The sequence below is a fragment of the Delphinus delphis genome, chromosome 2, assembly GCF_949987515.2.
Source record: "Delphinus delphis chromosome 2, mDelDel1.2, whole genome shotgun sequence".
Classification (NCBI taxonomy): domain Eukaryota; kingdom Metazoa; phylum Chordata; class Mammalia; order Artiodactyla; family Delphinidae; genus Delphinus; species Delphinus delphis.
The window spans coordinates 2,703,568-2,718,844 of NC_082684.1; the positions used below are offsets into that span (position 1 = coordinate 2,703,568).

Here is a 15,277-nt window from a genome sequence, read left to right on the forward strand (position 1 = left end):
CAACCTTCTTTTAAGAAAAGAAAATATAAGTTCCTTTAATCCATTCCACTAGTAAAGCTAACACGTGCCTATGAATACCAAGGCAGGCCTAGGGTAGGCAAGGGCTACACAAGGGAAGGAAGACAAGGAAAGAGGTGGAGACAATACGTGAACAGAATGCCATCAAAAACACCTCAAGTACCTTGAACAACAAAAGCTGCTTGCCCAGCTTAGATTATTCTTCTGGACAAAGAATGGCAAGGCTAAGGGCAAAAGGCTGTGCTAGGAAATGGTTCTAGGTCTGCTCCTCTCCAGGACCCTCATGCTAGTCTGCTACTGTACTCAATGAAGTCATAAAGGTACTGACTACAGAAAGAATGGGGTTATATAAAATTCTGGAATAAAACCTTTGGTTCAGCTTACTTGAACTTCATGTTAAATTCTTCCAATACAGATTTTCATGTAAAATGTCCATAATACAAACCCCACAATATTTCAACTCCACCTCCAAGCAACACCTAACTATTAGCATGAAATACAAACAAAACATCTCAAGCTTTATTCAAGCTTCAATTCTGAACACCAAGATCCCAGGTAACCCACAGAACAATGCCTTATCTAGTCTGCATAAGACTGTATAAGACTAACCATGGCCAAGCAGCTCAGGTGACTAAAGTGCAGTGCTAAAGAACTCTAGCTTGAAGAAAAAGTTGGACTCCCCCCAAAAACGTCATTTTCTTGCAGTGCCAACTTCTGCCCTCTCAATTACTGTTCAGGCAGGTGCATGTGGGTCAGCACAAACCCCTTATTACTACTTGCAGACCAACTCCAAGCACATTCTTTAAATTCCTACGTAAGACAACATTAAAGCTGGGAGATTGCCAGGGAAGAGATTTGTTTTCTCTTTGTTTATTTTGAAAGTTTAAAATGGATGTGAGACAAGTGAATTTCTGCTTCAGTCCTCCCAATGGTGATCAGAAGCGGCTGTACTCCCTGACTCTTATTTCCAGCTTGGAAACAAATTCCAGGGATAAAATTTGGCTATGGGGACTTCCCCGGTGGTCCAGTGGCTAAGACTCTGTGCTCCCAACGCAGTGGGCTCGGGTTCAATCCCTGGTCAGGGAACTAGATCCCACACGTCACAACTAAAAGATTCCGCATGCCGCAACTAAGACCCGGCACAGACGGGAAAAAAAAAAATTGGCTACGTTTTAGAATCCAGAACAATCCTCTCTGAAATTAAAGATAACAGGGACTATTAGGACTTCCCTGGTGGCTCAGTGGTTAAGAATCCGCCTGCCAACGCAGGGGACACGGGTTGAAGCCCTGGTCGAGGAAGATCCCACATGCTGCAGAGCAACTAAGCCCATGCACCACAACTACTGAGCCTGCGCTCTAGAGCCTGTGAGCCACAACTACTGAGCCCACGAGCCCCAGCTACTGAAGCCCGTGCGCCTAGAGCCCATGCTCCGCGACAAGAGAAGCCACAGCAATGAGAAGCCCGCGCACCACAACCAAGAGTAGCCCCAGCTCACGGCAACTAGAGAAAGTCCACTCGCAGCAACGAAGACCCAACGCAGGCAAAAAAGAAAGAAAAAAAAAGATAACAGGGACTATTAATTTATATTAAACTGTTTATGAGTCGTTTATAAGTAATTACAATATAAATACTCATGCACTACACAATCAAAACGACCAATATTCTACTCATGGAAAATTTCCACCTTTATCTAATTTACATAAAAAAGAAATGAAAACAACTCTGTAATTGAATAAGACCTTTTCCCAAACACTTTGACCCAATAAAAAATATTCTTCAGAGATCAACTTTTTTTTTAAAAAACGCCCAAACACCTTGATTCAATAGATAGTTGTGCTTGGAAGTTAGGAAGATTAAATGAAATCATATTACTTATTTTTTTAAAGATTTTTTTGATGTGGACCATTTTTAAAGTCTTTATTGAATTTATTACAATATTGTTTCTGTTTTATGTTTTGGTTTTTTGGCACGAGGCATGTGGGATCTTAGCTCCCCGACCAGGGATCGAACCCACACCCCCACCTGCATTGGAAGGCGAAGTCTTAACTGCTGGACCGCCAGGGAAGTCCCATATTACATATTTTAAATGAAATATTATATAAAGTACTTAGTATTGTTGCCTGATATTATAGTTAGTGATCAAAAATAGTAACTATTTTTATTCTCCATAACCACACTTCCCTACAAAGAACCAACTTTAAAAACTCAAGGAGGGCTTCCCTGGTGGCACAGTGGCTAAGAATCCGCCTGCCAATGCAGGGGACACAGGTTCAAACCCTGGTCCGGGAAGACCCCACATGCTGCGGAGCAACTAAGCCCGTGCACCACAACTACTGAGCCTGCGCGCCACAACTACTGAGCCCTCACGCTACAACTACTGAAGCCTGTGCGCCTAGAGCCCATGCTCCGCAACAAGAGAAGCCACCGCAACGAGAAGCCCACGCACCACAACAAAGAGTAGCCCCTGCTTGCCGCAACTAGAGAAAGCCTGCGCGCAGCAAGACCCAATGCAGTCACACACACAAGAAAAAACTCAAAGAAACTGAAAATGTTATTGAAACCATTGAAATCTCTTTTCTTTAGTCATAATACAATCTAAAGGAACACTGTTTAGTCAGCAAGTCTTCACTGAATACTAAGATAGCAATTCTTTAAAGTGTGGTTCCTGGATCTGCAGCATCAACATCACCTGGTAACTTGTTAGAAATGTAAACTCTAGGGCCCCGAAGGTAGAATCAAGGTCTGCGGGTGAGGCCCAGCAATCAGTGCTTTCATAAGCCCTCCAGGTGACTGTGGTGTTTGTTCCAGTTTGAGAGTTTACAGACTAGTTTCACAGAGCTCAGGGTGCTTTGTTCTGCAGGGACTAGGAAGTCCTAAGGCAGGGGAGTGATATGGTTCCTAGGTATATCCTCTACGGCGCCTAGCACAGTGTCATACACATAGCAGGCAGTCAGATCTTAACAGGTTAATAGTCTCATACAACCAACAGCTGGCTACACAATAACACCATCAGTTTATTTATTTCACAGAGATAAGGAATTCTGATGACTGTCTGCATTAACTAATAATAAGTAAGTACATGGTGTGCACACACACCAGGAGCTGCTAAATTGGCAAAGCCCTCCAGGACCTCTGGTACCTTTGGCAAATAACCCAGGCTTACTTACAAAATGTCATATGCTTTGAAATGTAAGTGAAAAATACATTTCTAATTTTGCCAGTACACAAACAGGATTTGTCCATGACCTCTATACAAGTCAACTGTAGAACATAAGCTAAAATGCAAACTTCTTTGTTGCCTTTAAAAAAAAGCATCCTGGGGGACTTCCCTGATGGTCCAGTGGTAGATAATCCACCTTGCAATGCAGGGAACGCAGGTCGGGAAACTAGGATCCCACATGCGGTGGGGCAGCTGGGCCCCGCACCACAACTACTGAGTTCGCGCACCTCAACAAGAGAGCCCGCGTGCGGCAAACTACAGAGCCCAAGTGCCCTGGAGCCCGAGCAACAAAACTGGAGAAGAGAAAACCCGCACACCACAACTACAAAGAAGTCCGCCCACCACAACGAAGAGCCCACGCACCACAAGGAAAGATCTTGCATGCCGCAACTAAGACCCAACTCAGCCAAAAAAAAAAAAAAAAAGCATCTTGAGGACTTCCCTGGTGGTCCACTGGCTAAGGCTCCGCACTTCCAATGCCCGGGTTCAATCCCTGGTCAGGGAACTAGATCCCACATGCATGCCGCAACTAAGACCCGGTGCAACTAAATATATATTTTATTTAAAAAAAGACTCATCTGTGAAGAATTTAAAAAATAAATTTAAAAAAGCATCTTGTTTCACATATTAGCCATCTATAATATATGGAAGCAAGATTTATTCTAATTTGAGCAAAGTGTTTTTTAAAAAAAGACAACTGAGGAAACAAGCACTGATTGGATATTTGATATTAAAAAATTATGATAAAGGGATTAAGGTTACATTTTTTTAAAGAAGGTTTATCTCTTCGAAAAGCTTTGGAGATGAAATGATATGATGTACTGAGCTTGCTTCTTGGGGAGAGAACAAATAAAAGAAGTCTGGTCATTAAGCTGTTGAGTACATGGTGGGGGCTAACTAGATACCAGGGTTTCCCAACCCTGGCACTCTTGACATTTTGGGCCAAATATTTCTTTGTTGAGGGGCCAGGGGGCACTGTCCTATGTACTGTAAAATGTTTAGCTGCATTTCTGGTCAGTAGCAACGCTCTTCAGTTGTGACAACCAACAATGTCTCCAGCCATTGTCAAATGTCCACTGGGGGGGGGGGGGGGGGGCGTGGCAAAATTGTCCCCAGTTGAGAACCATTGATAAATACTTATTAAATTCTCTTTATTTGTTTGAAATTTTCCATAGCAAAACATTTTTAGAAGTCTAATTTTAATTATACTCTGTGTATTGGTACAACTACATCTCCCTAGTTGAATAATTAGTACATAGCTTTTGAGAAACAGTCTGCTACACAAAAAAGCAGAGAGGATTGAGATGGAGACCTGAGGTCTAGTACAGGCTCTGCTGCTAAACAGTGAGTAGTCACAAGCAGCTCCTGTCATCTCTCTGAGCCTCAACATCCTCATTAGGTCTGACTGTTTGACTAGTCCTTCTGAGTTTTAAAATGATTTGATAACAGTTTTATCTTTTTTTTTTTTTTTTTGCGGTATGCGGGCCTCTCACTGTTGTGGCCTCTCCCGTTCCGGAGCACAGGCTCCGGACGCGCAGGCCCAGCAGCCATGGCTCACGGGCCCAGCCGCTCCGCGGCATGTGGGATCTTCCCGGACCGGGGCACGAACCTGTGTCCCCTGCATCGGCAGGCGTACTCTCAACCACTGCGCCACCAGGGAAGCCCCAGTTTATCTTTTTATACACCTATCAGCTAATGGTGAATACTCACATCTGGAAATCAAACAACTGAAAATAGAGTAGTGTACTAGCATGAAGATAACATTCTTCTTGCAAATTATCTGTCTTTTATTATTCCTGATCTATAAGCAAAATTCTTACCACAATTATATTTACTTAAAATTTAAATAAGATTCCTAGGGTAAGCAAAATGGAGAGTCTTTTTACAAAATATAAAGACAAAGCTATTTGTCATATCAGCCAAAATGTCCATCAACTGGTGAATGGATTTAAAAAAACCGGTACATCCAAACAATGAGTTCATTACTACTCAGCAATAAAAAGGAGTGAACTACTGATACACACACAAACATGAATAAATCTCAAAAGCATTATGCCAAGTGAAAGATGCTACACACAAGATTACATGCTCTCTGACTCCATTTAAAAACGTTCTAGAAAAGGTAAAACTATAGAGACAGATAACCGATCAGTAGTTGCCAGGGGCTGGGGGAAGGGAGAGGGGATTGACTGTAAAGAGACACAAGGGACCTTCTTAGGCAATGGAAACATCCTCTAACTTGGCCGCGATAGTGATTATGCGACTATACATTTGTCAAAACTCATCAAACTGTACACTTAAAAAGAGGGAATGTTCTATCTCAATACACCCAACTATAACAAAAGAGATGCCCAACAGACTGAGAACTCCCATTCATTCTTGAACCCTCATCACTCGATTGGCAGGAAGTCTAACACTTAGCAGTTCAGTAGTGGTAGGTAAATAATATGGTATATGCCAGACGTGTAACACTGGCACAAGGGCACCACACTGTAAAAGATACACAACTACTTCCAGAACATGTCAATGCCGGAGTTAAAAACAGGGCATGGTGAACTAATGCAATGATGTGCTACAAACCTCTATTTTAGCACTGTCAAAAATTCAATTTTAAATACATTCCATGAGAATAAAGGCATACTCCATACCCTACATTGTTTTTAAAGTTAGTAATTCCTAACGACACAAAAAGACTACACCATAATTCAACAAATTCAACAGAGAACAAGGTAAAGACCCATTTGGTGTAAATCCTTCATTATAACAAACCTGCTATGATTGTTTCTGGCTTCAGTTTATTCAGTAAGTACGGAGCTCCTGCTCTGGTTCAGTGTAAGATTTTGCAATGGAAGTCAATGATCAAAGCTAATCAACTCACTTTTTTGCTTGCTCTGCCCGACAGGGTAGTCAAAGAACAACAAAATGATGAAGTAAGAATTAGGTTCTTCAAAGGGTCTATGAGAAAATAAGTTCACTGACTCACCTAGTCTAGATTTTCTACTACTTTTTATGTAACTTTCTAATCCATCTCAGGTAAAGGAACATACACCACTGTACCACTTATTTACCAGGTTAAAGAGCATTAAATACCACACCTTAATATACTGGAGGGATGCCTTAGACCAAGGTTTACATAAACAGATTAAATCATCTGACAGCTATCCAGCAAACAAGTGGCATTCTGAAGATTAAAATGAAGGCATTTGATACCACTAGGCCACAAGGTCTCAGGACGTAATTGAAAGCATGAAAACAGGCAGAGCCAGGAAGCTTTTCCTAAGTGATAGCATTTTCTTGCCAGGAATTACCTCATAACACTTAAAATAAAAGGCCAGTGAAGTTTCTTTACGAGTTATTTTTTAGATATTTTTGTTTTTAACAGAAGACAACTCACAGGTAGCTTGGAACAGTCCTGAAGCCAGTGCTAGAGAAGAGTTCAGAATGCACTTGGACAGAGTCAACATTTCTCCAGTGGAATTTCTACTACAAATTGTCAGGCCCTAAAACTGCTTGCTGTTCCTGGCCTTCTGAAAAGGTTTACGTGAACAAAATCAAAGGTTCCTTTTACAGAATCACAGAATGTGAGTGCCAGAATGGACCTAAGAGCTCATCTAAGCCAACTTCTTTTGGGGAAGGGGGAAAGTTAAGCCCAGAGTGGGTGGCCCTCCGCTAGGCAGTGGGTGGCAGGGCTGCTTGACTACACATCCTCCTCTGAAATGTGCTTAACCAGCTCCTTCAAAACAGATTCGTAAGGAAACGGGGCTACTCCTCGACAAAGTCTTAGCTCTCTCCAAGAACTTCTGAACAGCTTCGGAGTTGCATCGAAGGGGGCCGAGAAGATTCCTCAGTGCGCACCTAGTTTTAGTGACTGTCACTTAGTTTAGTGACAGTCACTAAATTTAGTTCGAGACAACTTAAAGAACGAGGCATGACGGACAGTCCACTCGATCCAATTAATTGCGTTTAATCAACACCACAAACGTGTTTTTAACCCGACAGCCTCTCATGAGATGCCTACCTAATTTAAAAGGTGAATTTAGTGGAAATAAGCCCTGTACACTGCGGGGACCCGACACACGCTCGGAGAGACCACCGCGCGGCCACCGGCCGGCCACGCTGCAGCCCTCAGGGTTCGCTACGAAGCGAGCCCCCGGCGTAATCGCGGATGCACTTCCCCGGCCCGCGCGCTCGGGAAACGGGCCGCCGAGGCCGCCTCCCGGGGCCCATGGCCATCCACCGGGCCCAGAGCGCCGCGGCCTGGGGACCCGTCGGCGGCGAGGCGAGGGCTGCGGCCGCGCTCCCGGGGACGGCGCGCGCAGACCTGGCCCGGGGCAGTCGCCTAGGTTACTCACGTTCTCAGTGTCCCGTTCATTCACCGTCGGCAGCGGGGTCCTAGTGGACATTTTACTTCACTTCACTTCTGCACAACGCGAGGGTGAAACAAATCAGCGCGGTCCCGGGGGCCGGAGAAGCGGCGTCGAGGGCCCGGCGGTTCCGGAGCGGCGCCGCTGCAGGGCGGCTCCCCTCCCCCACGGCCGTCTAGATCCCGGGTCGGGCCCGGGCCGTCCCCCGGCGGGTCGCGGGGCTCATGCTCCCCCGGCCCCGGCGGCCGCGCCGAGGAGCCCCGCGAGCGGCGGTGGCGGGGCCGGGCCGGCGGCGGCGGGCTGCGGGTCGGCCCACTGGCGTCCCCGCGCCTCCGGGCGCCCCGCGGGCCCGGACCCCCTCGCCTCCTCCTCCGCCCCCGCCCGTCGCGCCGCGGATTTCAGCGCCGGAGCCTCCACACAGCGCCGCCGGCGGCCCCTGAAGAAGAGGAGGATGTGGAGGAGGTGGAGTGCAAGACAGGTCCCCGCGGGCTGCGGGCGCCGACCATGGATGGGGCTGCGGAGGCGGCGCCTGCACCCGGCTGTTCTTCTCCCTCCGGCTCGCTTTCCGCCTCAGCCTCCGCCCAGTGGCCACCGACACCGCCGCCCCCAGCACCTCCGAGCCTCACGGACCCAAGATGGCCGCCCCTCGGCTTCCTTTGCTGCCTCCGGATGCCGGAAGTGACGGCACCGCCGCCTCCCGGAGTCCAGCCAATTAGCGCGGCCCGAGGAAGCTGGCCCGGCTGCTGTTGCTAGGGGTGACTCGGCCTGGTCTAGAGCCGAGGGGGCGGCGCCCGAGGCTGGGCAGGGCTGGCGGGTCCTGGCGGGCAGCGGGGGCGGCGGGTTCCCAGCGTCCAGAGCACGCGGCACCCGTGAAAGAGCCGGCAAACGGCCCTGGGCGGCGGCCTGAGCTTGACTGCTGGATTGATACTTATAGTGTTGATCGAGGGCCTGCTGTATGCAAAAGCTGAGGTAGCGTCCCTCAAGAGCTGGGACCGCGCTGCCCCAAATCGAGATATAACAGCAATTATAGGGCCGGGGCTGTGGGGAGGAGCCGAGTTCCTGCATCGTTAACGGTGACCCGGGAGCCGAGGACTCAAATCACCCTTCCTGCCTCCGGCTCTGAGCAGCCGGGGCTGGGCTCAGCATCCCGAAGGCGGCAGACGCGTCCTGCCCTCAAGGAGCTCGCGGTCAGGAGGGAGATGGACCCGGAACCAGCTAAAAGCCTTTCGTAAGGAAGAGCGCTAGAAGGTGGCGGGGAGCCCTAGAAGCCTCCTGGGATCACCGCCTAAATGCCTGTAGGGGATTTATAACCAGACTTCAAACCCCGGGTCGGATGCTCAGATGCTCAGTGGACGGATGCTCCACCTTGGGGCGGAGCCCGGTGGACGCTTGCAGACTGGGACGTTGGAAATGGAACCTCCCCTAGAAGCCTTCCTTGCTCTGGAGCCTCTGAATGTCTCCCGAGGACCTGCCTAGAGCCGAGCCAGCGTTGGATGGAATGCTTTGGTGCAGGGTTCTGAGGAGGAAGAGCGGAATGGGCTGGAGTAACATGAACTGTTACTGAGAGTCTACCTTGTGGGTACATTACATTTGTTACCTCATTTAAGCCTCAGAGTAACCCTGTAAGATGGACAGACACACCTTTGATCCCAAGTCTAAACAGGTTACAGTGACTTGACCAAAGTACCCAAGTTGGTTAGCCGCAAAGCTGGGATTTGAACCCATATCCTAAAACTTCCATAACAGATAAGCCCTTGTAGTGGGTATGTCTTGCTTTTCTTTTTCTATTTTTAATGTTTTCTCTTTTGGTCCCCCAGGATGTGACTCCTCTTGCTATGTCTGGGACATTTCCTGCTCTGTGAGACATATACGTCTTTAAACACCAGAATCATTCCCATGTGAGGACTAAGATGCAGTCAGGGCTTGCATCTCTCCCTCTCAGGAAAGTGTTCACTGGGCCAAGGACAGCCCTGTTTAAAATGTCCTTCTCTTTCTCCCTCTTTGGCCAAGCAGAGATGGTTGAATTCTTGTTAGTTAAATGTGTGTTTCACACAGTTCAAGTGAAATGTGGGTGAGCACAAGATTGTGGGAGTCCCTGTAGGGACACTTAGCCCAACTTGGGGAGTTGGGTCAAGGAAGCTTCCTGGAAGAGTGGTGGTTATGCTGAGTCTAGAAGCATGAGTCGAGTTAGCTAGGTGAGGATGGGTGGAAAGGGATGCCAAGCAGGATGGCCTGTACAGATGAGGAACAACATGGTGGGTTTAGGTCAATGTCAAGAGGTGAGAGGTGAGACTGGAGGGGTAGGCAGGGGCCAGGCCAGGTTTAGACACAGCATGGCACTCCTGATGACAGGAATGTCAACTAGGTCAGCTGGGAAAACACGCAGAGGACCCACAAAAGGGTTTCAGCCTTGGGCAGGAGCTGAGAGAAAGGGTTTGGATGATTCAGAACATTCCACATTGGCCAGAGAAGTGGCTGGGGGTGAGGTTTCCACCTTGATGCTTTTTTCACTGAAGCCACACATTAAATAATGAGTCAGTGAATGCCAAGAGGTAGGAAGTGAAACTGACAGTACTTAACTCAAGATGCTTCTGGTTTTCATAAAGGCTAGAATTAAAGAAACACTTTGAACTTTTCATAGCGCTTATGTCAAATGATATCATGGTACCATAAGGAGCTGGAAATGGGAGATAAGGCGTACATGTTATGTGAAAACTGGAGAGGAGGAGGAGGAGAAAAAAGAAAAGAAAAGAAAAAACAACACATTATTCTGTCTGAAGGACCCTCTGTAGCCTGAAATATGTACTTCTGTGGATCTATGGTCTGGAAGGAATGGAAGCACAGGATCTGGAAGTTTTCCTGGAATCCCTTCTTCTGTCCTTTTTCATATTCCTGTTTCCTATCATCATATTAAAATAGGTTCTATTTCAGCCTCCTTAAACTGAAAAGACATAACTAAATATACCAAGTTGTGTATGTGCTTAGGTAGTGCCTACTTTCATGTCAAGGAGGAAGGTCATCCTGAGAGGTAAGAAACTGAAGATAATCTAGTCCTACCCTTGCTGCTTTAGGACAAAAGAGAAACTGAGCCTCAAAGAGGTGAAGTGACTTGTCTGAAGTTGACAGCTGGTTAGCAGCAGAGCCAGAATGGGGCCCAGATTTCAGAAGCCCCAGACCTATGTCCTTGCTCCACAGCTACTATGGGCATGTGGTGGGGAGATCTGTTTAGCACCCACCCCATCCCAGCACCAGAAAGAACGAGTAACTGCACTAGTCCTGAGATTGCTCTCCTCTGGACTTCTTATGCAAGAAAAATAAGTCCCCATTTGTTTAAGCCATGAGAGTTTAGGCTGTCTGTTACTTGCAGCCCAGTGCATTCCTAACCAAGACTATCATGTCAAGTGGTCAGATCTCCTGACCCCTGGGCCTGTGTTCTCTGCACCACATCTAGTTTGGACAGAGGTGGAGAGGCCTGCTTCTGCCTGACCATCACACCACAGCATTCACAAGCACAACTCCCCTTTGAGAAGGTGTGGGAACTGCTGGGATCCAGGATCCATTCCTCAGCATGTGTGTGCATGTGTGTGTTGTTGTTGTGTAATTGATAGGGAGCAGAGAGCGGAGCACTGAGAATAAATAAAGCCAAGAAGAGAAGGAGTATGATAATTGTGGGACATCTGGGGGTCATCATGCCTGGAGGCAGGGACAGGTGTGCCCCCAAATAGGCCACAGATGCTTAGAGGCTGCCACCCAGGGAAATATAAAGTCCATTCCAGACTCCACCCTCCCCAGCTTCCCCAAGCTGCTCCCCAACATACCGGGGGTCAGAGCAGACATGCTGCTATTCTTTTAATTCACTGCTCTGGTCTCCTTCACCCCATTGGGGCCATTGTTTTCCTCTGTGAGGGCCAGCAGGCAGTTTAGGAATTCTCACATCCAAGACTTGTCCCTGCTGTTCTGCCTGGGATGGCTTCTGGTCTAGTTGAATCTTCCCTATTGTTACAAGGCCCTGTCGTCTTACTTCTTCTATGGGACCTTCTCAGACTAGCTCCCAGTGAACATTCCCCCACTCCCAGAATCCTTGATTTTTGCTGCCTGAGGTCATAGTACGTTTACTGAGTTCCATTTTGAGTACATTTACTGTGCTCCAGCTCTATTGGCAATGCACCAAGCACCTATGGTAAGACCACTAACTGCACCAGCCCGGTGAGGGAGGTGTCAGCCAGTGCTCAGAGAGAGGCTGTAACTTGTCCCACGTCGGCACAGTTCACAGAACAGCCATGATCGGACTCCAAAGCTGTGCTCTTCCCTCCAGTTGTCTAGTGGTGATTGGTTCCTTTTGTTCTGGGTAAGTGGAGGGCATTCTAGTCCGTTTGCTTAGCTCTGAGGAGGGCCCAGTTTGAAACCCAGCATAGATCTGTCAGGGGTTTTCCACCCTTCTCTCTTCCACAGTACTGTATCTTTTCAGGATAATTGTGGATGGACTGTTTCTGAGATGGATCACAGACTTCCCAGCCTTCCTAAACACACTATTCTGAAATTTTCAGCTTTTATGAAGGACTCATAGTCCTTTTATCAGTTCCCATGATGCACTGCAATATTGGGATGGCCTTGGGGGATATGGGGATAGAAAGGGCCACCTGCCCGGGCACTTAGCAGCCCCAGGCTATTGAAATGTTCTATTCTCTCATTTGTTGGAGATTATAGATCCAGATCTAGGTACAGAAGGACACGTATATGACCTTCTGTTGGGTATCATTCCTATATCCTGACAGTGGAGCTCTCTGTGCAGGCCCTTTCCTCCGTCCACTCGGCTCTGAGCTGGGAAAACCCACTGTTTAGAACTGTATCCAAAGGTCTATGGAGACAACAGAGGTGGTAGAAAAGCAAGGGCTCTGGAGTTTCAACCCTGGGTCTCAACCCTGGCTATGACCCTGAATGCTAGGTGACCTTGGCAAATCACTTCATGTGTTTGAGGCTCAATTTCTTTTTTTGAAATAATTCATTAATTTGGCTGCGCTGGGTCTTAGTTGCAGCATGTGGGATCTTCCTTGCGGCATGCGGAATCTAGTTCCCTGAGCGGGGATTGAACCCTGGCCCCCTGCATTGGGAGCACAGCGTCTTAGCCACTGGACCACCAGGGAAGTCCTAAGGCTCAATTTCTTAATCGGTCAAATGGGAATACTAGAGCCTTCCACCCCTGGTTGCTGTGGGGACCCATGGAGATAAGCCCAGCGAATAGCCAGCATGCGTGTGCAGATTTCAACCTCCCAGCGCAGAGAGGACCCTCCTTCCCGGGCAGCTGCACTTCTCAGTTCTCCCCTGGGTGAGCACAGGACTTGGAATCTGTAGACATAGGTCAAGGTTTACCAGGCCACACATGGCTGCGCGTCAGAGTGTCACTCCTCCTCCCATCCAGTTTCACCTAGCTCACTGGGCACTGAGCTCGTTATAGGAGGTAATGGGTACAAACGAGCTTGGTAAGGGGTGCTGCAATACAAAAGGTGTTGGTGTTTGTATTATTGCCTCTATTTTGTAGACAGGAACATGGAAACTCAGGAAGGGCAGGAGGCGTGCTCAAGCTGCCCAGGGCAGAAAGCAATGCCCTCAGATTCCACTCTGGTGGCTCTGACACCATGCTGGCGGCAAAGACAGATGGGCAACAAAAGAATGAAGGAGAAAAAGGATGAGTGGGTAAATAAAACCTGCTCTCTCCTGGAGCATCATATCTGCCCCTTCCTTTAGGGTTGTCCTATTAAAGTAAACATCCCCCCAAAATACAAATCTCCCAAATACAAATCATAACTTTTAAGTCTAAGCTCTGTCAGAGGAAAGAATATTTCTTCCATTATATAGGTTCCTGCCCAACCCTTGGAGCCACGGGACCCCCACAAAAAGCCGTGTTAGCCCTTAAGGGTGGCCCTCTATCCTTCCCCACTCTCTTTCCTCTGTTCCTTTCTTCCACAGTGTTAGGTGAGCACCTGCCTTATGCAAAGCAGTGGTTTAAGCACTGGGGATATAGCTGTGAACAGAAAAAGTTAAAGTTCTTAAGCGTCACTTACAGGATACATGTAAAAGAACTCAAAAATAATATAATTTCAAGACAATAACTAATAAAAAATTTAATCAGGGTAAAGTGATAGAAACTAGCTCTTTGTTTAAATATTTATTGATTTATTTTTGGCTGTGTCGGGTCTTAGTTGCAGCACACGGGCTCTTTCGTTGCGTTGCGTGGGCTCTGTAGTTGCGGCACTCAGGCTCTCTAGTTGTGGCATGCGGGCTTAGTTGCCCCGTGGCATGTGGGATCTTAGTTTCCCGACCAGGGATCGAAGCTGCACCCCCTGCAGTGGAAGCATGGAGTCCTAACCACTGGAACACCAGGGCGTTCCCTAGCTCTTTTGTTTTAATTCAAATTTTATTCAGTTTTTTTCTTTTGGTAATAGATGCACATGGTGCAACATTTAAAAGTTGCAAAGGAACATACAGTTACAAAAAAGCTCCCCTCCACCCTATAACAATTTCTGTTTTTGAAAATATCAAGAAGGTGAAAATACAAACCTCAAATCGAGAGAAGATGTAACTGATAAAGAATTCATATCCATACTCCGTAAAGAATGTCTACAATTGGGGCTTCCCTGGTGGCGCAGTGGTTAAGAATCCGCCTGCCAACGCAGGGGACACGGCTTCGAGCCCTGGTCCGGGAAGATCGCACATGCCGCGGAGCAACTAAGCCCGTGCGCCACAACTACTGAGCCCGCGCTCTAGAGCCCACGAGCCACAACTACTGAAGCCCGTGTGCCTAGAGCCCATGCTCCGCAACAAGAGAAGCCACCGCAATGAGAAGCCCGCTAACTGCAACGAAGAGTAACCCCTGCTCGCCACAAGTAGAGAAAGCCCGCGCACAGCAACGAAGACCCAATGCAGCCAAAAATAAAGAAAGAAAGAAAGACTTAAAAAAAAAAAAGAATGTCTACAATTTAGTAAGATAAATAACATAATATGAATATGGAAGAGACATAAAGGCAGGGGGAAGGCATAAAAGCAGGCACTTCACAGTGGTCAATAAATGTAAGAACAAATGCTGAAACTGATTTGTTAATGCAAACGCAAACCAAGACCATAATGAGTTACCATGCAACAGCCACCAGAAACAGTCAGACAAAAGCAAGTGTTGCTGGGTATGTGGAGCAAAAGGCACTCTAAGACGCTGCTGGGAGGAGTGGAAATTGATAAAAAAGGCCAGAGCAGAAAATTATGAGATGCAACACATACACCACACAGAGGACCAACAAAGCCAAAAACTGGTTCCTTGGCAAAAATGAATACAATCGACATCTTGGGAAACAATCTGGCATCAGTGAGTACGCTTGAAGTTGTGTATCCCCTGCAACCCAGCGATACCATCCACAGTATTTACCCTAAAGAACCTTCTGACCATGTGCACAGGGGACATGCATAAAAATATTACCACATTGCCATTTGTAATAGGAAAACCCTAGAAACAACCTAGTTGTCCACTATCTGTGTGAATAAAGAATATAGCATGTTCACACCAAGAAACAGTATACAGCAGAGAGAACTTTATTGCAACTATGCAGAGCGACGTGGATGAATCACAGTTCTTGAGTACAAAAACAGTTCATATAGACTATATAAAGCATGATTCCATTTATG

The 15,277-nt window shown here is 47.2% G+C and overlaps 1 protein-coding gene across 10 annotated transcripts in view; it reads right to left on the reverse strand.

Annotated features, from left to right (window-relative positions):
• MARK3 (microtubule affinity regulating kinase 3) overlaps positions 1-8,245 on the reverse strand; it is a 108,272-nt gene extending 100,027 nt beyond the window's left edge. For all 10 annotated transcript variants that reach the window (XM_060003872.2, XM_060003869.2, XM_060003865.2 and 7 more), the window contains exon 1: positions 7,592-8,245. In XM_060003872.2, the coding sequence (XP_059859855.1) occupies positions 7,592-7,642 (51 nt within the window). In that variant the 5' untranslated portion in view covers positions 7,643-8,245. The remainder of the gene's footprint in view (positions 1-7,591) is intronic.
• Between the last annotated feature and the right edge of the window lie 7,032 nt (positions 8,246-15,277).